At 36.9% G+C, this 26,498-nt stretch overlaps 1 protein-coding gene across 2 annotated transcripts in view; it reads left to right on the plus strand.

Annotated features, from left to right (window-relative positions):
* LOC145266926 (heparanase-like) overlaps positions 1–26,498 on the plus strand; it is a 118,277-nt gene that overhangs the window by 63,152 nt on the left and 28,627 nt on the right. Inside the window, exons 7-10 of one of the 2 annotated variants that reach the window (XM_080122718.1) lie at positions 1,570–1,684; positions 6,261–6,376; positions 19,059–19,205; positions 25,758–26,048. In XM_080122718.1, coding sequence (XP_079978844.1) covers positions 1,570–1,684; positions 6,261–6,376; positions 19,059–19,205; positions 25,758–25,911 — 532 coding nt within the window. In that variant the 3' untranslated portion in view covers positions 25,912–26,048. Of the gene's footprint in view, positions 1–1,569; positions 1,685–6,260; positions 6,377–19,058; positions 19,206–25,757; positions 26,049–26,498 lie in introns of those variants that run through there. The other variant, XM_080122719.1, reaches the window with a different exon arrangement.

The raw sequence follows: 26,498 nt of genomic DNA on the forward strand, positions 1-26,498 counted from the left end.
TGCTTGTTGTTTGGAAAAGAAAGGAGAAAAGTTACTGGCTTCGTAGATATTTTTGTATTCTGTGAGTAAGTCTCTATTTTATGGTTATAGTTTCGGATTTGTGAAAAAAATTGGTTGACAAAGGGGAGGCAACTCTAATAAAGATCGACAATGGATTATCTCCCTTTCAGCGCCAAAATTTTAAGAGTGTACAAGATTTGCTTTTTTTTTTTACAATTAGAAGCTCCCAAAAGCTACAAAAATCTAGACTTTGTCTGCTTAGTAATTTTTTTTTTTAGCATACGTGCTGCCTTTTTGAGTCGCTTTGCATCCCCGTCAATTAAGTCCGTAACTTTTTTCTTTTCCAAACAACAACCAGAGACGGTTGGAGGACAATCCGATCAAAACGTTGCACAAATGACACTCAAAATGAGAACAATAGTCTGATCAATTCAAGTCATATAAACAATCAACCATCATCTAAAAAAATTCAGAACTTTAATAAGAAAGGTTGCGCAAGATGAAGGCTTGATAAATGCTTTTAAAAAAATGTGTGGTCTCAGTAATAACAACACGTGCGAAGGAGGAAAAGAAAGTGAAAAAAAAAAAGTGATGTCTTTGCTGTTGCGCACATTGCCAAACCGTTTGAATAAAGGCTAAACAATCGAAAAGGGGGGATGACTTTCGTAAATATCAGCGAAAAAAGCGACCTCTATCTGTAGAAAATTGCCCAGTTGAGGGTGAAAGAATTAATGTCTTGGCAATTTTCTGATATTTGCCATCCGAAGGGTCGCGCTTCAAAACGATACCAATCTCGTGAAAATCCGCCGCCTCTGTCGAAAGTTTTAGGCAGGCACACATACATTCATACATACATACATACATTTAAACAGACAGGTGAGATTTATATTATAGAAAATGTCATGTTACTAACGTTAGTAGACATAGACACATAGAAGAGAATAAAGAAATAGCAACAATCAATCCCTCAAAAGGAAATAAACATATTAAAGGTATTTGCAGCTTCTCTTCCAATTTGCAGATTTTAATCATGTCAAATCACACTTTACTTCCTTTTGATTGATTGTTGCTATTTCTTCTGATGAGTTAAAGGCATAATAGATTCACTGATTGATATAATAATTAAGTGATTGATTTTGCGCTACAAAACAGATACTGTCAAGAATTGTAAATGTCAACTGAATTAAAGGAATAAATTATAAGATGGTCAACATCATGAATTTTGAAATAAAGTTTCTTGTCATTTATTCACTATCTTGCTCTGTAATTACATTGAGCTTCTTAAATAAGGATTGGTATATATTATGAGAAAATATATTTCTCAAGAAATATATTTATATATATATATCAGATATAGATATATACGTATTTACATTTAAGCAAACCTTGTTTGGCATGACTTTTATTGCCACTGTTAAACACTGCTGCCATTTATATCAAGAATTCATGTTGCTAAATTAAAAACGTAAAAAGAACATCAAACATTCTAATTTGTCAGCCCCTTTTTTATTATGGACCCCTATATTAATGCATCATATCGTTTTCTTTTCTTGCCATGAAAATTGCCAGGTGGTTGGACAAACTTGGGTTGGCGGCACGCTACAATGTTCAGGTTGTGTTAAGGCAGGATTTTTATGGTGGAAGTTATGGACTTATTGACTACAATACACTCGACCCTAACCCTGTAAGTTTTTTTTTGTTTTTTTAACCTTTTTAAAACTCATTAATGGCTGTATAACTTAGTTTTGAGATGAGTAATTTAATATATAAAAGTCTGTCTGTCTGTCTGTCTCCATATTTTCAAACTCTATCTTTAAATAAAATAAAAATAAAAGCAATACCTCCCCCCCGACATATGCACACCACCCCTATATAATATATGTACCTAGAATTAGTCGGCTAAACATGCCTGCTTCCTTTTCCGAAATGACCTCGAGGTGTGAATATCGCATTTTTCTTCCACTCTTAAAGCTAAGTTTAAAAAATGTTTGTCTCTCTAATTTTCTGAAATCTATTTTGTGCTAATTAACGGTAACTCTTTTCTTATTGCAGCCTTGACTTAAAATCCGGCAACTCACATTACCTATCGACTTGCTCTTTTTGTTCTGAAATCTTTTTATTTTCATGTATGCTACAAACGAATATTGCTCTGTTACATGTAAAACGAGAAAAAAAAAATAAGCCACCCGCGAAAAGGAACCTCCCGAACTAAAAACCTCGAACTATTATCTAAACTAAAATGTAAATTAATTCCAAATTAAGCCGACTTGACGAATTGATAAAAGTAAGATATTGTATTTGAATTCAACTAAAAGTCACAGAGCAACACTAGGGGCCGCAAATGATTGGACTTTTTATGGACCGTTCTTTTATGGATCTTTAGCCGGTTAAAATTGTTTTTAAGAGGTCAAAAATCGGTGAAAATTAAAGAAATCCTTATACATTTTGTACGTTAATCTTAATTAATTTTTAATTTTTAATTGGTTCATATTTAATTGGTTCATATTTAATTGGTTCATATTTAATTGGTTCATATGCTACAGTTTTACCTTTGATTCTAACTGATGCCAACCAAATATTTTTTTTCCCTTTTGAAGTCACAACTCTATGATAATATATACGAAATCTGAACAAATTAAAATATCATATTTAAGCACTAGTGTTTGAATGCAAGATTTCATTCGGATTCGTGGTAATTTGAAATTAACTTACCATCACACCTATCTCTTTCTAAATTTGTCTATCATCTTCACCCTCTCATAATAGTACAGTGAGTTCAAGTTGGCCCAGTAAGTCGTAGCACTCTTTCTGAAGCCAAGGCTTGGTCTCTTTGGACTGATTGAAGTCACACTGTTTCAAACCATATCACTCAATCCCGAGCAATTCAGGTCTTCCTGTTAGTATACTCTAGCTTACACCATGGAAAAAATTGTAATGATGAAAATAATCTTATTAGATAATGTATCTATTAAGATAGGCAGAAGTAGATTGGTGAAGTGACAAATTATGCAAAAAAGTGAGAGAATATAAAATCCAAAGAAGAAACTGATTCAAAATACTCTTTTATGAAAATGCTATAAAATCTGGCAGAGAAAATAAATAATCTCTAAAGAACATGTGTCTCTTCAATAAGCAAGTGTTGTCCATTTCATTCATCGTTTTATAATATACGAAATCTGAACAAATTAAAATATCATATTTAAGCACTAGTGTTTGAATGCAAGATTTCATTCGGATTCGTGGTAATTTGAAATTAACTTACCATCACACCTATCTCTTACTAAATTTGTCTATCATCTTCACCCTCTCATAGTAGTACAGTGAGTTCAAGTTGGCCCAGTAAGTCATAGCACTCTTTCTGAAGCCAAGGCTTGGTCTCTTTGGACTGATTGCACTAAGGGATTTCCAAACTCTTCAGCACATCCAGATGTGACTTTCAAGCCAACTTTGAAGATGTGAGGTGGCATAATGTGGCCCGCACTTGAAACTACACCTAAAGATCATAACCGTGGCCAGAAACTTTGTTTTCCTCACTTTGGGCACGTCTATGTTATTTGTGGAAAAATGGTGGGATCTTTCTATCGATCTGGTAGATATCTCACTGCTGATGCTATTCTCTATCTATATAAGAGCCAGGTACGTCCAAGGATGGAATACTGTTGCCACATCTGGGCAGGAGCTGCTAGAAAGGACTGTGCTTGCCTTGATAGAGTTCAAAATAGACTTCGTATCCTCGTAGGAGATGTCCTTTTCTCTTCCTTGCAACCTCTATCTCACAGAAGAGATGTTGCGAGTTTGTCTCTGATGTATCGTTATTTTCATGGAAAGTGTTCGACTGAGCTTCAATCTATGGTCCCCCCTCGCCAAACTTTTACAAGAAACACTCGTCTAGCTGTAAACACTATCAATAATTCCCCCCACTCTTTATCTGTGCCTAAACCTAAACGTAGATTCCATGAACAGAGCTTCTTTCTTAGAACTGCACGCCTGTGGAATTGTCTTCCGTTTTCCTGCTTTCCGGCTGACTACAATATGGTTGTGTTCAAGTCTAATGTAAATAAGTTCTTGATGAGCCGTTCCATATAAGTTATCAAATTTACCAAATTTTCATTACTAATGATTACTATATTGTCCAATTTCTACTGTACACTCTTTGACCCTTATCCTTGAGTGGCCTCTTGGCCTTGATAATGTGGTGATGCCTATGTAAAAAAAAAAAAAAAGTGATGCACTTTGAGGGTGCTGGCAATGGTCCTGTTGTCATAGCAGAAGGCTCCTATCACTCTTGGGATTTGTACACAACTATCCAATTAGTAGATGGTCTGCAAGAAAAAAAAGAAAACTGCTTTTCGTCAAATGGAAATGGAATCATGTCTTTTTTAAGGCGACAATTTTATCATTCCACCTTGTATAACTCTCACTTCTTATTCTCTCTCTGTTTATTAAAGGTTCCAACTATTGCTACTCTATCTCTCTTGTTCCTTCGTTTTTGGTACCAGATCAGGTTGTCTGAAGATGAAGGGTATCAGTTCCGCTAAGTCACTCCCGACTATCGTCTTTTACTGACACTATCACTGTGACTGTGGTTGTGATCTTCTCTGATTATCTCTTAACTCTGAACTCTATTTCAATTTATTGAGAATCTACTTTGTTTATGACGTCAGAAGTGTTATCTTAACCAACATGACTAAATTTCACATGAATTTTACATGTGTCTGTCCAAACACACTTTTAACAAACAAAGAATTCCCAAATTTTAATTGTTCATCATCTAACCTATTTTTAATCATTATCTATAAACTCGCATTGTCCATTCTTTTAACTGACATATTTAATATCCAGTTATTTCTAAAAGAATTAACAATCGACTGCATTCCTAGAATTTCAATTATCCATTATCTTTTAACACTTGCCTACAGGGTTCGATTCTAGCCTTTTTCTAAAATTATTTTCACTTTTCTAGTCTGCCTTCTTGCTTACATGAGAAGGGGACAGCCCTTATGTAACAGAAGAAGAACCTAAAAAGTTTGAAAATAAATCGAACTGCATAAAATCAAAGTATAAATAACTTGTAGGATTCGGCATTAAATAACCGAAAAGGTTGATATGCCGGTAAACAAAACTAACAAACCATGTCAATACTGATTTAATATCGTGTGTGGGAGCCTTTCCTAATCTCACACAAAAACACGCGTTCACATTTCAAGCCAGTTTTCTTGTCATATACATACGCGCACACAAACATACACGCACATGTACACACACATACACACACGTAGATATATTCACGTTCACGTACATACACCCACATTCACGTGCATACACACACACGCTAACATACACACATGTACGCACACATGGGCAACATCAATCCCCTTTGAAGGAAATCCACACATGTGCAAAAGACCACTGGAAACAACTATAAAAGCAAGAGCAATAAGTTGCTTCCCCCTCTTTTCAACTCACCTTCCAAGCTGAATGGTCTACAAACCATACACCCCTTTCGGGGCTCGCGCGCCCGCGCACGTCACGTCCCCTGCTACTGTATGTGTAGGGGCAAGAGTTAACAGACAGTACGTACACCTTACACATTTTCTATTTCCATGGCCTGGATTGACTCTTTCTCATTTTCTCTCTTTCTCTCTCTACGACAATAGTCTTTCCTTCTCACCAGTAAACAGCGAGAGACGCACGCCCAACTAAACGCGTGCTGTACCCTTTTCTTTCATGTGTTTCTTCACGAAATAAATTCTAGTTCGTTTAATTCAAGTAAACGCGTTGTTCGTTTCTTCCTCAAAGCAATTCATTTTTCCGTTCTCAATTCCTACTTTTACTAACGACTGGGGGATATATATAACACATGTGTCCATTCAACAACAAGATGAGAGCAGTAATTTAAATAATATAAAACAGCGGGACCTGTGGAAATTCCACAGGGGACTCATTCATATGTAATATATTGATGTCGGCATTCTGTAGATGTTCATATGTAATATATAGATGTTCAGTATAAATGGAGACGCTCTGATATTATTGTAGCTCTTTTGTTAAAACTGCAAAAGTATTTATCTAAGCTAGCAGAGACGCCCGGTAAAGCCCGGTCGAATTCTTGCAGATACAAGAGGAGACATTGAACCCGTATTGAGGTCATTCTGGAGGGGGCACATGGTTTTATCCTACCTGTATAGAATCACCAAAAACTATATTTCTTTCATCTAATAACTTTTTCATCTCCATTTTTTTTATTTTTTTTATTTTAGGATTATTGGTTGAGTGTTCTCTACAAGATATTGGTCGGCACCAAAGTATTGGATGTTGTCGTCATGGGATCAAAAAGACATACTCGAGTTTATGCACACTGCACTAATCGAAAAAGGTATGTTGCATAACAGCTAGTGTTGGGACAATAAAGCGGAATCAGGAATCAAAAAAAATTGACAATTTTTGGAATATTGGAATCAGAAAATTGTGCCTATTTTCCGATGCCAAAAACAATTCCTTTAGTTAATTTTATTTGTTTTTGTTAAGAAATTAATTTTCCAGGCCTCATATTAATGATGAAATGATAACTATTTATTAATTTTAAACTATCAGTGAAACTAAAATTTATATCTCGCTCCCACATGCATATTTTATATGTGCAAAATTATATGCACATATCATATGGGTTTTTACCGTAATGCACCCCCTCCAAAATCAACTCTATATTTAGAAATTTAAAAAGAATCAGAATCAGTAATTGCATCAGAACCAAGAATTTAGAACAGAATTGGTAATTCTATCGAAATCAGGAAAAAATATTGGAATTATCCCATCATTATTAACGGCATTTTAAAATTAACAAATTTTTTTACAAATTTTTACTCCATTTCAGCCCTAACAAAACATGTTGCCATTTGGACATAAGGGATCATGTACAGGGTGTCCAAAAAAGTCACTGGAGGGTTTGGAACTCAAACAGTTTCTTTATTTTTGATATCTTTCTGTAATTTAAGCACAGTCTAACTAAGACATTGGGCAATTTTTGAAAACTGCAAAATTCAAACAATCTTTATTTATAAAAAAATAATGTCTTTTAAATGTTGCCCATTTTTAACTCCCTTATTTCATTCCTGATGTTTTCCTGCAATTCTTGCAGGGTTTGGGGTTTGTTAACATTATTGTTGTGACTTGGGCTATCTCTTACATGGAAATGTTGTCGATAAGATCATTGAGTTAATTTTTATTTTTTATCTTTATTTCGGACTATTATTCTCATCTTTATTAGTTGTTGTTTTTCATCTTTTATTGGTTTGTTTATTCACAACGTTTCGGCCAGCTATTCCTCTGGCCTTCGTCAGGTGGTAACCGCGACGGATAGGAACTTCGAATCTCCTAACTGCATTCTCAGCCATCACTGCCATCCGTAGTTGTTGTCGTCTCACCACATTTTGACCAATTAACCTCTGGCATGCTTTGGGTGGGATTGAAACCGCTATCTTCAGACAATGTTCATCTGGAACTGTAGAGATTCAATGTCTCTATCAACTGCGCCACGGGCCCCGAAGGGCGATCAAGGTTGGATTCTTTGATCTTATAAATCCACGTTTATTTATCTGATCTTCCATAGTCGGGTCCGTACCGATTGGTATATATATATATTATTCCTTAATTGGAATTCATTTTTGAGATGGCTAAGAATGCAGTTAGGTGATTCGAAGTTCCTATCCTTCGCGGTTACCACCTGACGAAGGCCAGAGGAATAGTTGGCCGAAACGTTGTGAATAAGCAAAAACCAATAAAAGATCAAAAGCAACAACTAATAAAGATGAGAATAATAGCCTGAAAAAAAGATAAAAAATAAAAATTAATATATAATGCTCATCTCAAAAATGAATTCCAATTAAGGAATAATATATATATAAGCTCATTAAGTCAAAACAATTGACACTTGATTTTGGTAAAACAATTTCACGATTTGCATACGTTATTCAATGCTATACCTATCCATAATAAATTTGCAAAATATTGAATATGGTAAATATTGAATATGGTCACATTCAATGCTGCCAAGACTAAACTGGTTTCCTTCAATAATTACAAGAAACCTTCTCTGTCACCAATAGCAATGGCCAGTGACTCCCTGTCTGAGAATACATCTTTCAAACTGCTTGGCCTAACGTTCACAGGAAACATGAGTTGGAACAATTATATTGAAAACATTGTCAGGGCCGCTGTGCAAAAGGTAGGCTCTCTCTACCGTGCTAGAAAACTACTGACACCTGAAAGTATCCTGTACCTCTATAAGGCAACCATTCGCCCATGTATGGAGTATTGCTGTCACATTTGGGCTGGTGCATCTGCTACTAGTCTCTCGCGCCTAGACAAGGTTCAAAAAAGAGTCGCCAATCTGATAGGCCCTGAACTGGCATCTAAGCTTCAGCCTCTGTCCCATCGACGAAACGTTGCATCCCTCTGCCTGTTCTACAAGTATTTTAATGGTGAATGCTCTGACGAACTGCAGACACTTGTGCCCCCACGACGTAGACACCCTCGACAGACCCGACAGGCAGCTAAATCCCACCCCCACACAGTAGAGATCCCTAGATGTAAAAGATCTTTCTACTCCAGTAGTTTCTTCCCCAGAACTGCTAGACTCTGGAATTCCATTCCAGGTTCCTGCTTCCCTAACTGTATTGACATGCAGAAGTTCAAGTGCAACGTGAACCGACATCTTGCTGCCCAAATCCAAACATAGTGCCCCAGTAGTTGCTGCCCCTGATAGTAGTCCCCTACACCAAAGTGGCAATGTGCCTTGTTTGGGGTGAAAATGTAATAAAAAAAAAAAATTTTTTAAATTATCTGTAAAATATCTGAAATAGAGAAAATAATCATTAATGATTTTCAACCTTTTATTGACTTTTTAGGCACCTTGTATAACAAGGACACTGTGTAGGAAGTTGAGCAGCTAGATGTTTGTTCACATTACATTTAAACTTCTACACGTCAGTATATTAAGAGAAGCAGGAAACAGGGAGAGAATTCCAAACTTTAGCAGTCTGAGCGAAAAATCTATTAGAGTAGAAGTCTGTCCCAACATCTAGTAACCTTAGCTTGTCGGATTAGTCAGGACTATGTACATTTAGAGGGCACAAGTGCTATGAATTCATTAGTACTTGTAAAATAGACGAAAAAATATAGCATTGCAGTGATGAGACAGAGGTTGGAGCTTGGCCAATAGTGCGGGACTTGTTAGATTTGAGACTCTTTTTGGAACTGCAAGTACAAAATACTTTCCCGTTCATATATATATATATTATTCCTCAATTGGAATTTATTTTGAGATGAGCATTATATGTTAATTCTATTTTTATTATTTTGGACTATTAGTCTCATCTTTATTAGTTGTTGTTTTTTTTGTTTTTAATCTTTTTTATTGGTTCACAACGTTTCGGCCAACTTCCTCTGGCCTTCGTCAGGTGGTAACCGCGACGGATAGGAACTTCGAATTTCCTAACTGCATTCTCAGCCATCACTGCCATCCGTAGTTGTTGTCGTCTTACCACATTTTTGACCAATTACCTCTGGCACGCTTTGGGTGGGATTGAAACCGCTATCTTCAGACAATGTTCATCTGGAACCGTAGAGATTCAACGTCTCTATCAACTGCGCCACGGGCCCCGAAGGGCGATCAAGGTTGGATTCTTTGATCTTATAAATCCACGTTTATTTATTATCTGATCTTCCATAGTTGCGTCCGTACCGATTGGTATATATATATATTATTCCTCAATTGGAATTTATTTTGAGATGAGCATTATATGTTAATTCTATTTTTATTATTTTGGACTATTAGTCTCATCTTTATTAGTTGTTGTTTTTTTGTTTTTAATCTTTTTTATTGGTTCACAACGTTTCGGCCAACTTCCTCTGAAGTTGGCCGAAACGTTGTGAACCAATAAAAAAAAAAGATTAAAAACAAAAAAAACAACAACTAATAAAGATGGGACTAATAGTCTGAAGTTGGCCGAAACGTTGTGAACCAATAAAAAAAAAAAGATTAAAAACAAAAAAACAACAACTAATAAAGATGGGACTAATAGTCTGAAGTTGGCCGAAACGTTGTGAACCAATAAAAAAAAAAAGATTAAAAACAAAAAAAACAACAACTAATAAAGATGAGACTAATAGTCTGAAGTTGGCCGAAACGTTGTGAACCAATAAAAAAAAAAAGATTAAAAACAAAAAAACAACAACTAATAAAGATGGGACTAATAGTCTGAAGTTGGCCGAAACGTTGTGAACCAATAAAAAAAAAAAGATTAAAAACAAAAAAAACAACAACTAATAAAGATGAGACTAATAGTCCGAAATAATAGAAATAGAATTTACCGTTCATGTTTACAATTTTTATCTTGATTGAAAATGAAAGTTATATTTACAATTCCCATGACAGGAAGATGCGTTTAGATAATTAATTCTTACTAGTGGGATCTATGGAAATTCGACAGTGAACTCATTCATCTCTATATAAATAAAATGAACTCATTTTTTCCCGTCTGATTTTGACATTAATAGGATTAAAAATCAAGATATTTCATGCAAATATAATATGCACAAACGGCAGAACAATATCTGAGGTGTGTTATAGGCTTATTATTTCTCAAATTCCTCGATAATCTTAGATTTCTATACTTTTTCTGCTGAGAAGTCACGGCCAAAATCGGTTAAGATCAATGGAAGTGGTAAAATATTTTCTCTCTAATAAATTCCTCCTCCCCCTGCCACCACTTAACACCGTTTGGGGATCGTTCACAAGGAACAGTTGAGAAGAGAACACCGGTTTGGCTTCGTAGTTCTTTCATGTGAAGTTATTTAAAATCACTAAACTAAGCTGCAGTGCTCTGTGGCATAGTGGTTAGCGTGCTGGACAATTCACATTATATTTTCACGTTCGCGCCGACCTACCGTAGTCGTTTTTTTTTTTTTTTTGGCCGAACTGTTAACGTTGCAGATGTTTTTTTTTGTTTTTTTTTCACACTTTATTTTCCTACTTTTACTCATGACTCCGGGTTTGATCCTTCCTACTTACCTACCATAACATTTTTTTAAAACTCCCCCCTCCCGTCAACAAACACTCGGGCAATGCCGGGTACCCCCGCTAGTATGTAATATATTGATGTTGGCATTCTTTAGATGTTCACCGTAAATGGAGACGTTCTGATATTATTGTATCCCTTTTGTTAAAACTGCAAAAGTATTTTTTAAGCTAGTAAGGAATCCCTTGTCGTAAAGTACGCTTAAATATGATATTTTAATTCTTGCAGATTATTTTTATGTATTATAATGTTGCGATCTCCCCCCAAAATTTATATCCATATTTAAATGAGAAATTTTTGAAAACTTTGAAGTGTCGAATATAATGATAAAATCATTTTTGTTTATTGATTTTTTTTTTTTTTGTAAGTCCTATATTTCGCTAATACATAGCCTCATCAGGGTCGAAAGTCCGGTTTGTGAATTTCTTTTTCTTTTTCTTCATTTTGGAGGTATGGCGAAGAGACGAGAATTTACGTGTTGGTCCGGTGGTTTCAAGTGTATAGTGCTCCAGTTTCGAGCGGGATTTAAAGTGTGTGACCATCTTCTACCTTATATCCATATGACTTGAGTGCATCAGCTTTAATTGAAAATGAAAAAAAATTTATGAAATATATATATATATATATATATATATAAAATTTGAGGGCCATCAGCTATAATCGAAACTGAAATCAAAACTTATGAAAATTCTTAGTAAAATTATTTATTACAAAAGATGGAAGTTCGTAACAATTAAATGACTCAGATGTAAGCGTGACACAGGAAATAACACTCACGCTATCGTATTAATATATAGATTTCTCTCGCGTAAATTATTTTGAGTTGAAAGAAAACGCATTTGAGCTGGAATATTTTCAATACTTATGCAGAATACGGACCGTACTGAAATAAGAAGCACCTCAGAGAGCATTCACTAACAAAATGTGTTGAGTGAATCAAATGAATTACTGAGAGAGGTTGAAGGAGCTGCAACTGTATTCACTACAACGCCGAAGAGAACGATATATTATCATCTATATATGGAAAATCTTGTAAGGAAGGGTCCCAAACACAACAATAGTGGAAAGAATCCACTCGCGGCAAGGAAAACTCTGCTATATAAAAACCATACCTGGGCTACACAGAGGATGAAGTCCCTCATCCACCACAGCTTAACTTACAGTGGTACAAGAACATTCAACTGTATTCCAGCTGCAATAAGAAATATGAGGAGAGTGGCCCCCAACACTTTCAAGAAACAACTGGACATCTGGCTGGAAAAGATACCTGACCAGTCACCAACACCAGGCTACCCTAATCCCAGGTCCTTGATATAACCTAAAACTATATCCGATGGTGAGGCCCCACCTTGCGGGCCTTAGGGAGTGTGGAGCCACCCTTTCATTGCCATTGCTCCCAGGTCCACTCTGACCCGGAGTGGTAGTACCTGTTAGGGTCCCAACTATGGGTTAAATAGAATCTGACTTCAAAAAAAAAAAATATATACTCCATTAAAACTCGCTCCTCAAAATAACTAGATTCGGCATTAAATAACCTGAAAAAGGTTGATATGCCGTAAAACGAAAACAGCCAACCAACCAACCTGATCCCAACCTCGATCATCTAGTTGACTGGACCTCTGTAGGAAGTGGACAGCCTGGGTGCAGTGGAGCTCCAGCTCAGCTGTGTCAATATGGAATAACACAAACTACAATCGCATTATTGTTTAAAAACTCATTTTTATGTGGGGATGGGAAGACGGGTGCTTTTGTAACTATTCTGTATTTTCATCTAGTAATTTAATAAACAAAAGACACCGTAAAAATTGAATTTAGCTTGAAAATTCTATTTAAAAAAATAGCACGATTTATATTCTGCACAATATCTTATTTTCTTCTCTTCACTGATGATAAAGGTGTTAGCTTTCCAGCTGACTACAATATGGTTGTCTTCAAGTCCAACATGAACAAATTCTTGATAAACCATCCCCTTAAATAATCCAATTTACCAAATTTCCACTACTAATGATTACTATATGTTCCTGTTGACTACTGTACACTCATTAACCATCATCCTTGAGTGGCATCCAGGCCTTGATAGGTGGTGACTCCTTTGTGAAAAAAAAAAGCTCTTCACTTGAGCAACAGCAGTCATTCTTTTGTTTTTATTCAGCTATTTTGGACTCCCAACATTGGAAAAGTGTAACACAACTTTTATCCTTTATTTTCCTTCCCCCGCTTTTTTTTTTTCTTCCACAACACCTCGTTCTTCCTTGTTCAGCCCATCCCCTTCTCTCACACGCAAAGTGAGTCGAGAAAAGGAAAAAAAAACTATGAAAAATGTCAGAGTTACTTCCCTTTACACAATAACAGGATTAACACTTTTTACGTCACCGGCAGCTCCACTGAGCAGCAAATCCTGGGAACATCAAGCTGAAAGAACAGTTCGAAATGACTTATGTACCATACATTACGACCATGTAATCCCTACAGCCACCTACCTTGAAAATGCTGCTGTGAAACCTTACATAGTTATATGGAATAAGTCAGAGAGAGTTGCAACCTTCGTTGAAGTGAGTGTCCCTAATGATGGCGGTCTGAACAGAGCTGAAAGAGAGAAACCGACCAAATATCAAGGTCTCATGTATGATACGAAAAGAAACTGGAATCTTAGAGAGATATCAATCATACCAGTTATTATAGGTGCCACAGGGTTTATGAAGAAGAACCTGAAGTCCTATTAAACTAATATTCTTGGTGAACCAAGTACAAAAAAGATCCAGACAATAGCGAGGATACTAAAAAGAGCTCTCAGTTGGTTTCAATAAAAAGCAGGGCAATGCTGGCAGCTGGTTTGGCTGCCCCATACCCAGTGTTACAATTTTCAAAGGAAGAAAATTAAAAACAAAAAAATCCAGGCCCACAAGAATAGTGACATTATCAGCAGGATACCGTGCCTTGCCCCCTCTTTCGGAAGAGTCTTTCTTGGTCTGGTGTTAGCTCTTGCTCTCTGCAAAAGATCAGTATGAATGTTACAATGTTTCCATTGCTCTGACGTCAGTTGGCATTGCCGTTTAATTTGACGTTGGGCGCTCTTTTTTTTTTTTTTTTTTTTTTTTTTTTTTTTTTACATTTTCACCCCAAACAAGGCACATTGCCACTTTGGTGTAGGGGACTACTATCAGGGGAAACAACTACTGGGGTACTATGTAGGGATTTGGGCAGCAAGATGTTGATTCACGTTGCACTTGAACTTCTGCATGTCAGTACAGGCGGGGAAGCAGTGACCTGGAATGGAATTCCAAAGTCTAGCGGTTCTGGGGAAGAAACTACTGGAGTAGAAAGATCTTTTACATCTAGGGATCTCTACAGTGTGGGGGTGGGATTTTGCAGCTTGTCGGGTCTGTCGAGGGTGTTCACGTCGTGGGGGCACAAGTGCTTGCAGTTCATCAGAGCATTCACCATTAGAATACTTGTAGAACAGGCAGAGGGATCCAACGTTTCGTCGATGGGACAGAGGCTGAAGCTTTGATGCCAGTTTAGGGCCTATCAGATTTGCGACTCTCTTTTGAACCCTGTCAAGGAGCGAGAGACTAGTAGCCGATGCACCAGCCCAAATATGACAGCAATACTCCATACATGGGCGAATGGTTGCCTTATAGAGGTACAGGATACTGTCCAGTTCTTGTCATTTCTCCCAAGTCACAACCACATTGAATCTTTCTCAAGCTGTTTTTTGGATTTCTGTTAGCAGCTTGCTTGTTTCAGACTACGTGAACCTGAATCAGCTTCTCAGTAGATGAACGAAAACCTTCTAAATGAAACCTCGGGCTCCCACTCCAGTAGGTTCTGGATATGACCTTAAACTATATCCAGTGGTGAGGCCTCAGCTTGCTGACTTTGGGGAGTGTGGAGCCACCCTTTAATTAGCATGGCTCCCAGGTCCACTCTGACCCAGAGTGGTAGGAGCTGTTAAGATCCCAACTATGGGTTGAATAGAAATCGACTTAAAAACAACAAATATATTCTATTAAAAATATTTTCTTCAAAATCTTTGGATTCCGGCATTAAATAACTTGAAAAGGGTTGATATGCCGTAAAACAAAAACAAGCAAACCCATTCCAGTATGGTAAAACTCCATAACCCATCCATCTTCTTCTTTGCATCTTTCGATCAGATTTTCATACCATTTGTCTTTTCTTTTTTCAGCAGCTTTCATATCTTTGCTCCACATCGCTATATCATTGAGCTGTTGTTACCAGTGGGAACACGAGTGGTGAATCCAGATAAACTACTAATTTCCACAAACCCTTCCATCTGACATCATGCTGCTTCTGATATTTCCCCACGCACTCCTATGCACTATGTTATTATAGTTGTCCCAAGCAAAAAAAAAAAAAAAGAGGACAATTAAGTCAGATAGGCATTTTCAGGTAAAGAATTAATCCAGTCAGGGTCAGCAGAACTCAGTAGTTTTCTTGTGTTAAGATAGAAAGCTGCACTGAAGAGTTCAAAGAAAGTCAGTATATTTTATAACTTGATTCTAACATCCTATTAGGTCGTCCTTATCATGCATTGTTATAAATAGAATCGCCCAAATACTTTGTCTGATGGGGAAGGTCTCCTAGCGGCTTCGGTTGCATGGAGACAGGGTAGTACTCGTCAAGGATTCGTCACTTGACACTCAGCCTAACAGGTGAGGGGCCGGGAACCGGCACAGTACCTGTACGCCGCCTGGGTAATACCTAGGAGGTCCACTCTCTATAGGCCTTGCCACCGGGCTTTCCGGTGGGGCAAGTTTATTGGTTGCTGCCTGAGGCGCCCCGACCGGGGAATGCCAACGGGGTTACTCAGGCAATTTTTAAAATTGCAGGAGTGCAGGAGTGCCCCTTCTTTAGGGGAGCCTGCGGGGTTCTCACTTTCTGGCCTTGTGCCACATAATGCTGATGTGGGCAGCATTTAAATATATACCCTCTTACAACCTCGCTAGGCTTTTTGGCAGAGATCAAAGTGTAGTATCTGTTCCGGCAGATGCTGCACTTAAGATGATTTGTGCCAGTCAATGGAGGGGAGACCCTCTATACTGGGACAATTATTATTTTTGGTAACCAGAGTGACCCCTTTTAGGGGAGCTGGTTTTTACCTCACATTAAAAACGGCCTTGTGCCTAATTTGCTCAGTGGGGGAGCAAATAAATACCATCTGTTCCGGCAGATACTGCAAGCTATGACTAGCTATGACTAGCAAAGACCAGATGTGGGGGCAACCCCACATGCCTGACCATTAACCAGCTCCCATTTCCCACCTCTCGGGAGCTGGTCCCCTTTTTCCCTTCCCCCTCCCTTCACTCCTCACATTAAAAATCGGCCTTGTGCCTAATTTGCTCGGTGGGGGAGCAAATAAACACCATCTGTTCCGGCAGATGCTGCACTTAAGATAATTTGTACCAGTCAATGGAGGGGAGACCCTCTATACTGGGACAATTATTATTTTTGGTAACCAGAGTGACCCCTTTTAGGGGAGCTGGTTTTTACCTCACATTAAAAACGGCCTTGTGCCTAATTTGCTCAGTGGGGGAGCAAATAAATACCATCTGTTCCGGCAGATGCTGCAAGCTATGACTAGCAAAGACCAGATGTGGGGGCAACCCCACATGTCTGACCTTTAACCAGCTCCCATTTCCCACCTCTCGGGAGCTGGTCCCCTTTTCCCCTTCCCCCTCCCTTCACTCCTCACATTAAAAATCGGCCTTGTGCCTAATTTGCTCGGTGGGGGAGCAAATAAATACCATCTGTTCCGGCAGATGCTGCACTTAAGATAATTTGTACCAGTCAATGGAGGGGAAATCCTCTATACTGGGACAATTATTATTTTTGGTAACCAGAGTGCCCCCTTTTTGCCTACTTTTAGGGGAGCTGGTTTTTACCTCACATTAAAAACGGCCTTGTGCCTAATTTGCTCAGTGGGGGAGCAAATAAATACCATCTGTTCCGGCAGATGCTGCAGGCTATGACTAGCTAAGACTAGCTATGACTAGCAAAGACCAGATGTGGGGGCAATCCCACATGCCTGACCTTTAACCAGCTCTCATTTCCCACCTCTCGGGAGCTGGTCCCCTTTTTCCCTTCTCCCTCCCTTCACTCCTCACATTAAAAATTGGCCTTGTGCCTAATTTGCTCGGTGGGGGAGCAAATAAATACCATCTGTTCCCAGATTCTGCACTTTGAGACCATTCCCCTTATGGCAATTGGTTGTTGGTTCATGTAGGGGCAACCCTATATATACCATCCCTTCCCCCTTCCCCTTCCCCTCCCCCCTTCTCTTCACCCCACATAAAAAGCGACCTTGTCTTGTGTCATATTTTGCTTATGTGGGGAAGCAAATAAATACCTACCCTCTCAACCCTCTTAACATGCTGATCAGTTGAGTAAGGTGTGTCCCCTTGCTGCTTTAACTCTAAAAACAACGAAACAAACTGTTTTTATTCTAACCTAAAGAAAAAAAAACAAGTGACACTCCTCTGAAGGTTTAAGGTTCAATCCTCAATGCACGCAATCAAAACAATGCAATAGTGAATTATTTAAGTCTTCTAGTCAACATAAGGGGAAACAACTCTAGTCAACATAAGGGGAAACAACTCTAGGCAAGGTAAGGGGAAACAACTCTAGTCAATATAAGGAAAAAAACTGTGAAAAGTCAAAGTGACTTCCCTTTACTTAATCGTTTGCGGACTGATCTTCATCAATCATTGTTGTTGTATTACGTTTCGGCCAACTGATCCTCTGACTTTCTTCAGGTGATTAACCATGACCGAATAGGAATGCTGAGTCTTTGTTACTGCCTTCCATAGTTGTTGTCTCACGTTTTGGCCAACTAATTCTCTGGCCAGCTTTAAAATTTTTTTTTTTTTAATTCAATTTTCACCCCAAACAAGGCACAGTGCCACTTTGAAGCAGGGGGCTACTATCAGGGACTTAATTAGCAGGGTCATTATGAAGGGAGATGAGTAGAAATATGTTTGTTAACATTACACTTGAACTTCTGCATATCATTGCAGTTGGGAAAGCAAAATCCCGGAAGGGAGTTCCAAAGACCCGCAGTTCTGGGGAAGAAACTATTGGAGTAAAAGGCTGTCTTGCACCTAGGGATCTCTACTGTAAAGGGATGAGACTTAGTAGCTTGTCGGATTTGTCGGGGGTAGTTACGTCGGGGAGGTACAAGTGTTTGCAGTTCGTCAGAGCATTCACCATTAAAGTATTTGTAGAACAGGCAGAGGGATGCAACATCTCGTCGATGGGACAGAGGCTGAAGCCTAGATGACAGTTCAGGACCTATCAGGTTGGCGACTCTCTTTTGAACCCTGTCTAGTAGCGGGAGACAAGCAGCAGATGCACCAGCCCAGATGTGACAACAGTACTCCATACGTGGCCGAATAGTGGCCTTATAGAGGTATAGGATACTGTCAGGCATAAGTAGTTTTCTAGCATGGTAGAGGGAGCCAACCTTCCTCACAGCAGCCTTGGCAATGCTCTCAATGTATCTATTCCAGATCATATTCCCTGTAAACGTTAGGTCGAGGAGTAATGCTTGAGTAAGATTGAAACCACTATCTTCAGACGATGCTTATCTGGTACTATAGAGACTCAACACCTCTATCCACTATGCCATGACACCTCATCTCAAAGGGCTTCAAAACAAACATTACATGATAACATTACGAATCATGTTTGCTTCTTGATAACAATAAATGAAATAAATGCCCAATAAATGCCTCCCATAATGTTTTTTTTGTTGTTGTGAATTTTCTAGGGTTACACTGATTTTAAAACTACCAACTTTATAAGGGTTTGTTGAGTATTTTTCAAGTTTTAGCCAGACATATATACATACATACATACAGACGTTTGTCCTTTATATTTTACGTTTAATATGTCTAAAGGTTTTAATTGTAGCAATTGTATGTTTATAAGTATTTATTTGATTGTTTTTCTTCTTTGCAGGACTGATTATCCTCCAGGTTCTGTGACGGTGTACGCCTTAAACGTCTTCTCCAGCAAAGATGCTAATCTTACCTTTTCACAATTCGACAAACATTTAGTTGACGTTTACCAATTACAACCTGTTGGTCCGATGGGTCTCCGATCAAAGTATGTTCTTTTTAAATTACATTGCATTAACTAATTGTAACGTGCATCCAGGAGATAAGCGCCCGCGTGTTTGCTTGTTGTGTGGGTACGTGGGAGAGACGGATGAGGGGAAAAAGACTTACCTCGAGACCAGCTCAGCGTTACCGACCAAAAATAGAAAAGAAAGACCAAGATGGCGACCGTCGTCTTTTGTAAAGTATGATGTCTCGCAAAGTCACACGAATTCTCGGAATATGCAAATTTAGTCGGCCTAGAACGACGATAAAAGCGGGTGAGGGGAAAGACGTGGGGGAGTGACGATTGAGTTGGCTGGGGAATCGTGTGGCTGTTGCTTCTTGTGCCGTGTTGAGGATATCTTACCGTGTTAAAGAGAGAGTCGGGCGCCATCTTGAATTTTTCCTTACACTAATTTCGGTATTATTTGAATTATTCAAACTACTGTTCTCATCTTGAGTATTGTTTTTACAAGGTTTCACTAGATGTCTGGGTGTATCCTGTTGAACTTGGCAATCTGCATGGAATTTTAAATGGTACGCTTTATTTAATCCACGGGGTAGTATGCTCCTGTTCCATTAATTATGATCAGGTAGAAGTGTACAGAATTTCAAACCAAACTTTTTATTTACTCCATGGGCGCATCATGTTCTCATTCTGTCAGCCATAACTGATTAGAAGACTTAAATAATTCACTATTGCTTTGTTTTGATTGTACGCATTGAGGATTGACCCTTAAACCTTCGGAGGAGTGTCACTTGTTTTTTTCTTTGGGTTAGAATAAAAACAGTTTCTCTGACTTGGAAAAGCTTCTTTGACTTAATTGTCGCTTTTTTTTTTTTTTTTTTTTTTTTTTCGCTTGGGACAACTATAACATAGTGCATAGGAGTGCGTGGGACAATATCAGCAGCAGCAAAGATGGCTGGCTTGCAAAGAGATTAGTGTTACGGTTAGAAGCAGTAGTAGTAGAAAGTCGAAAACCGCTTATGCAAATTAGGAAGACTGTGCGAGAAGAGAAAGAAAAAAAGGAAATTTAAGATTTAAACAAGGTAAGACAAGTCTTTCTTTGTCATAAAAGAAACCAAGGAACAATCGTTAGCATTTAAGAAATCTGCGTCAAGAGTTTATGTTGCGAGTGAAACAGTCGCATTTGGACTTTAGAATTCACCCTCGTTTGTTCATCTGCTCGTTTTCACAATTCTCAATAACTACTCGTTACATTTTTCTGAAATCTTGCATGAACTTAAAACTACCCAAGAGAGGAAATGTAACATTCTCGGACTTTTTATAAAACTTCTGGTTGTGTCACAAGGGGGTCAAAAGTGGTTAAAAATGGCCAAAATTAGCACTTTTCGGGACATAGAATCTTTTCTGACCATTAGATTTTGCTGAAAATTACCCAAAAGCGAGATCACATACATATACATCTCGAAACATAATATTTGACTAGGAAAATTCTGGTTGCTTTTCCAGGGGGTCAAAAGGGGTCAAGATTGCCAAAAATAGCACTTTCAAGGACATAAAATCTTTTCCGACCATTAGATTTTGCTGAAAATTACCCAAAAGCGAGATCACATATGCATACATCTAGAAATGTAATAAAAAAGCCTGGGAAAAATCTGGTTGCTTTTCCAGGGGGTCAAAAGGGGTCAAAATGGCTAAAAATAGCACTTTCCGGGACATAAAGTCTTTTCTGACTATTAGATTTTGCTGAAAATTACCCCAAAATAAGACCACATTGATATAGATCTGAAAACGTAATATTTGACCTGAAGAAAATTCTGGTGCTTGAGTCCCAGGGTGTTTTAGGTGTGAAAAACGCACCTTTTGGGGCTAATTTTTTATTTTTCTCCTAAAATTCAAGGCATCAGTCGGGGACCATATAGTTTTGTGCTTGTTTTATATAAAACAGACAAAGTCAAATTATTTAAACCATAAAATATACTTTTTTCCTAACGAAAGCTGTTTAAAAACATCTGAAAAAATTTGAATGTTTATACTTTCAAGTCTCAACATAAAATTCAGTTCATATTTAAAATTACACTTATTTAAAAAAAAACAACAGAAAAATCTTTATAATGGAACGAAAATGTAATATTCTAAAAATCATGTGAGTTTGGCTAGTAAATTTTCTATTTGGCTAGTAAACGAAAATATTCAGTTGTCAAAGGTTAACTAAAGATAAATTTGTCCGTAGATACATAGCCCCTACAATTTTCAGATTTAGATTGGTGAAACCGAAGATTGGAAAAGTATAATTGGATACAAATGGTTTTTTGAAAATCTAAAAAACACAATTTGTAGCCATTAGTGAGGCAGAATTTGTCGGATGATCTCATTCTAAGCATCGCTTTTCCTAAATGCTGTTCTAAAAAAATATTTTAAAACTGGAATTAACGAAAGACTCTATAATAATCATTAGTGGTAATCAGTCTTGTATAGTATGAACCCAAATTTCAATAAATTCTCTGAAGATCCAAAACTAACTGATATTAAATATCAGTTTCTAAGAAATGTAGTCGAAAAGGGAATATTATATAGAATCAGAACAAAATTTAACCAACATATTTACTAACTGGCAAAAAAAATAAAATTAACATTAAAAAATAAAAAAAAAACGTCCAAAGAAAGAAAAGCCGGTAGAATTGCTAAAAGTCTACGAAAAAAAAAAGAGGGGGGGGGTCAGAATTATCAAAGGATAGACAGTAAGAAAACAGAATTTTCAATGGACTAGCAGGGATCTTGCTGACCAATATATACCGGTCAAGGAACCATCTAACCCAGACCAGATCAACTCGGTGGCTGTTATCCATTGAACATCCTTGTAAAATCCATCCTTCCCTCTTTAAAAAAGAAGTTAGTTTATTGCTAACAGCCCAAGAAACTCTGACTGGAAAATTTCAAAAGGGCTAATTCCTAAACTTAAATAAATTTATTTTCAGAAGCCTGATTGAGAAGTCGAATCCATAATGATTGAGAACAAAATTTAAGAATTAACAAAATATCTTCTTTTTTCTTAACAAATTAAATGTCTTATAAAATGTTTAAAATTTGAGCTGGTTTAGTTTAGATGTTTTGTCAAGATAAATTATTGATTAAAAAAAAAAAATTGACATTTTTTTTTTCCAGAAAATATTTTCTTATTTTTTTATTCATACACATTTAATTTTTATTTTACTTATTTTATTATTAACGAAACAAAATTGAAACTAAAATGTTTTTTTTTTCTTATTTGAGATTTTTTTTTTTCCAGAAAATTCTTTTATTTTCTTATTTTTTTTATTCATACATATTCATTTTTAATTTTAATTATTTTATTATCTTTTTAACAAAACAAAATTGAAACTAAAATGTTTTTTTTTTTCTTTTCTTATTTGTTTACATACACACATTTTATTCTGAAACAAAACACTGTTAAAACTAAAGGACTTTTACATTTTACCAAAAAAGGGAGAACTGCAAAATTTTTGACAACATGACAACAAGGAACAGGGTGATACTAGTAAATGCTGATAAGTACGAACTAATCAGATGTCAGAATTGATTTTTAAAATGTACAGGATTTCTTCCAATTCTTCAGTAATAATTTTTCATCTTGACGTAAGAACACCAATATGCTCTGCTAATCCTGACTGAATTAATGCTCTGAAAAAAGCTTCGCTTGTAGTCCAATCATCCTTGTGATCACGCCACAATAAATAATGCAAGACAAGTACCTTAATTCAATCAGTTATGCTCTGAGTGTGTGATATGCTTCATCACCCAAAAGTAGCAACCCCAATGTTGTCTATTCATTAGTCTGGCCGTAACCATCTTCAGTGATTTGCCCTCGCTCGGCTTCAACTTCAATTTCCCTGATCTCTCTCGTGAATCTTCAAGCGACCCACTGCTCTCGGCTGTATTCAAAATCCAGCTGTCCAACTCGGAGTTCAGGTCTCAAGTAACTAAACAAATGACTGATCCCTTCACCCGATCGTCAAGTGTCGTTTCTATTGTTCCCCACTTTTCAGTCACCCCGAGTCACTCGTCACACCCTGAATTAAAACCTACCCTTATTTCTCTTTGTCTGCGTTAAAAACAAATTCTTATCCATTGTCTTATTTTATTATTCGCTGCACCTACTTCCTTTTTTTTTGTCATTTATTCTTTGTCATTGATACATGCACTAAGGGAGACAAAGATAGGTTACCAACTGGAGAGGAACGGACTGAAGAATTGTCAAATGTTATTTATGGATGATCTGAAATTGATTGGAAAAATAGAACAGGAAATTGACTCTTTGGTTCAACTATACAGCAGAAGACATAAATATGGAGTTTGGAATTTCCAAATGTGCAATAGTTTCTCTTTAACGAGAGAATAAAGCTGCCAAATGGTGAAAGATTAGGTGATCCTGATGCAGAAGGCTACAGATTCCTGGGGGTGCTTAAACTTGACATGACGCTCTGCAATGAAATAAAAGAGAAGACGAACTGCAGACACTTGTGCCCCCACGACGTAGACATCCTCGACAAACCCGACAGGCAGCTAAATCCCACCCCCACACAGTAGAGATCCTTAGATGTAGAAGATCTTTCTACTTCAGTAGTTTCTTCCCCAGAACCGCTAGACTCTGGAATTCCATTCCAGGTGTCTGCTTCCCCAACTGTACTGACATGCAGAAGTTCAAATATAACGTGAACCGACATCTTGCTGCCCAAATCCCAACATAGTGCCCCAGTAGCTGCTGCCCCTGATAGTAGCCCCCTACACTGCATCTATATCTATATCTATCTATCTATATATATATATATATATGCTGGAATCTGTGTGTGTGAAACTGCCCTCTACATGCTGACGTCCAACTTCATATCTACTGTCGAGGCCATGTGCGTCTGTTGCCGTCAGTTCTATCTCTATCTCCCTCAGAGAACCTCCAAGCGACCAACTGCTCTCGGCCATATCCAAAATCTAACTGTCCATCTCAGTTGGTTGGTCAGTTGTTTCTGTTTTATAGCATATCAACCCTTTTTAGGTTATTTAATGCTGAATCCAGTGATTTTGAAGCAAATTTTTTTAATAGAATATTTTTTTTTTTTCAAGTCAATTTCTCTAAGTCGGGACCTAACAGGTACTACCATACCGGATCAGAGTTGATCTGGGAGCAATGGCACTTAATGGGTGAATCCACACTCCCCAAAATTCCACAAGCAAGGGCCTCACCATTGGATATAGTTTAAGGTCATATCTAGGACCGTCCATCTCGGAGTTCAGGTGTCAATTAATTAAATGTACAACTGCCCCCCACCGTCAAGTTCCCTACCTATTGGTCATTCAATCACCTGGTCATTCATAACACCCTGAATTAAACCTACACTTATTTCTCTGTGTTAAGAAGAAATTTCTATTCATTGTCTCTTGATAATTTCTTTTATTACTTGCTAAACTTCCTTTTCTTTTGTCATCTATCCTTAGTCCATTGTTCAGTCCTTTTGCTATCGGCATTCATCACTCGAATATAAACCTTATCCTTATTTCTCTTTATCTTCATTAAGAATAAATTTCTATTCATTGTCTATTGATAAGTTCTTTTATTGCTCGTTAAACCTACTTCATTTTTTTTTTGTCATCTATTCTTTGTATTTTTCCTACTCCCCCCCCCCCCCCAGGGCTGGCTCAACAAACATAGTGGCACTCTCTTGCTGGATTGATGCTGCCACTTTTTGGGAGTGCAACTACATTATTCTACTAATTTTTGAAAAAAAAGTTTTTATGTTTCAAGTTTTTTATATCTTCAAGTTTTTATTTATGATGTTTGGTCTTGTTGTTTTATTTTGCTATCAAAACTTTGCAGGTTATTTAATAGCAAATCCAGTAAATTTGGAAAACGTTTTATGCTTAAACTCCTTCATGCCTTGAAATATTTATTTATACTAAGCATAAAAGTGTATAATGTGGGCTATATTTAGTTTAATTTAGTTTTATGCAATATAAAATTTTAACATTTTGATCACTATTTAAAGTTTAATATTTTCATGTTTTTCTTGAAGGTCTGTTTTTTTATCACAGCTACTCAAGGTGTATAATGTAGGCTTCAAGGTGTATAATGTAGGCTATATTTAGTTTAATTTAATTTTATGCAATATAAAATGTTAAAATTGCGATCACCATTTAATGTTTAATTAAGTTAAATATTTTTTGCGTTTTTCTAGAAGGATGTTTTTTTTAAAGTTACTAGGAATAAGGGTATATAAAGTAGGCTATATTTAGTTTTATGCAATAGAAGATTTTAAGATTTAGATCACCATTTAATGTTTTTAATATTTTCGTATTTTTCTTGAAGGACTTTTTTTTTAACATAGCTGCCACAATGTAGGCTATATTTAGTTTTATCCAATATAACATTTCAAACTTTTGATCACCATTTTAAGTTATTAAAGTATTTCTGTGTGTAATGTAGGCTATATTTAGTTTTTTTTTTTTTTTTTTTTTTTTTTTTTTGCAATAGAAGATTTTTAAAATTTGATCATCAAAATTAAAGATTTTAAGGTTAAATATTTTTTTCTGTTTTTCTTGAAGGACTGTGGCCCTGAATGGTGAGCCGTTAAAACTGGACACGGATTACAGACTACCCAAGTTTATTCCAAAACGACAAATGACTCCGATCACAATACCGAAGCTCACGTTTGGGTTTTATGTCTTTCCTATGGCTAAAGCTTCTGCATGTCTGTAGATTGGACGGGAGAGGTTAGGGTTAGGGTTATTATTATTTGCGTTTCTAAACCAAAGAAATGGAAAATATTTCCAAGACTCAAATCAAAGACTTGCAACTTGAAAATGTTTGTTCATTCATTCATACACACACACACACACACATACACACACATATATATATAATTATGAAATAAAATGGAGGTGGAAGGACCTGGATACTCAACGTTTCGCCCGATTTATGCGGGCTTCTTCAAGAGGGATGGTCATTTTGAGTATCCACGTTGATCACGTTGAGTATCCAGGTCCTTCCACCTCCATTTTATTTCATATCGTCGGATTTAATCCAGCTCAACAATCATATATAATTATATATATATATATATTAGTGTTGGGACGATTAATCAGAATTTGAAAAATCAAAACTTCTAGGGGTATAAGAATTGGAAAAATTTGTGCCTATTTTCCAATGCCAAAAACGATTCTTTTAATTGTTTTTTTTTTTTTTTTTTTTTTTTGATTTTGTTAGAAGCAAAATCTTCCACTGCTGGTAATAATGATAAAATAATAAATATTTATTGATTTTAAACAATCAGTAAAAAGTAAAAT

This window comes from Euprymna scolopes, chromosome 42, assembly GCF_053919585.1.
Source record: "Euprymna scolopes isolate OS-2025 chromosome 42, ASM5391958v1, whole genome shotgun sequence".
Taxonomy (NCBI): domain Eukaryota; kingdom Metazoa; phylum Mollusca; class Cephalopoda; order Sepiida; family Sepiolidae; genus Euprymna; species Euprymna scolopes.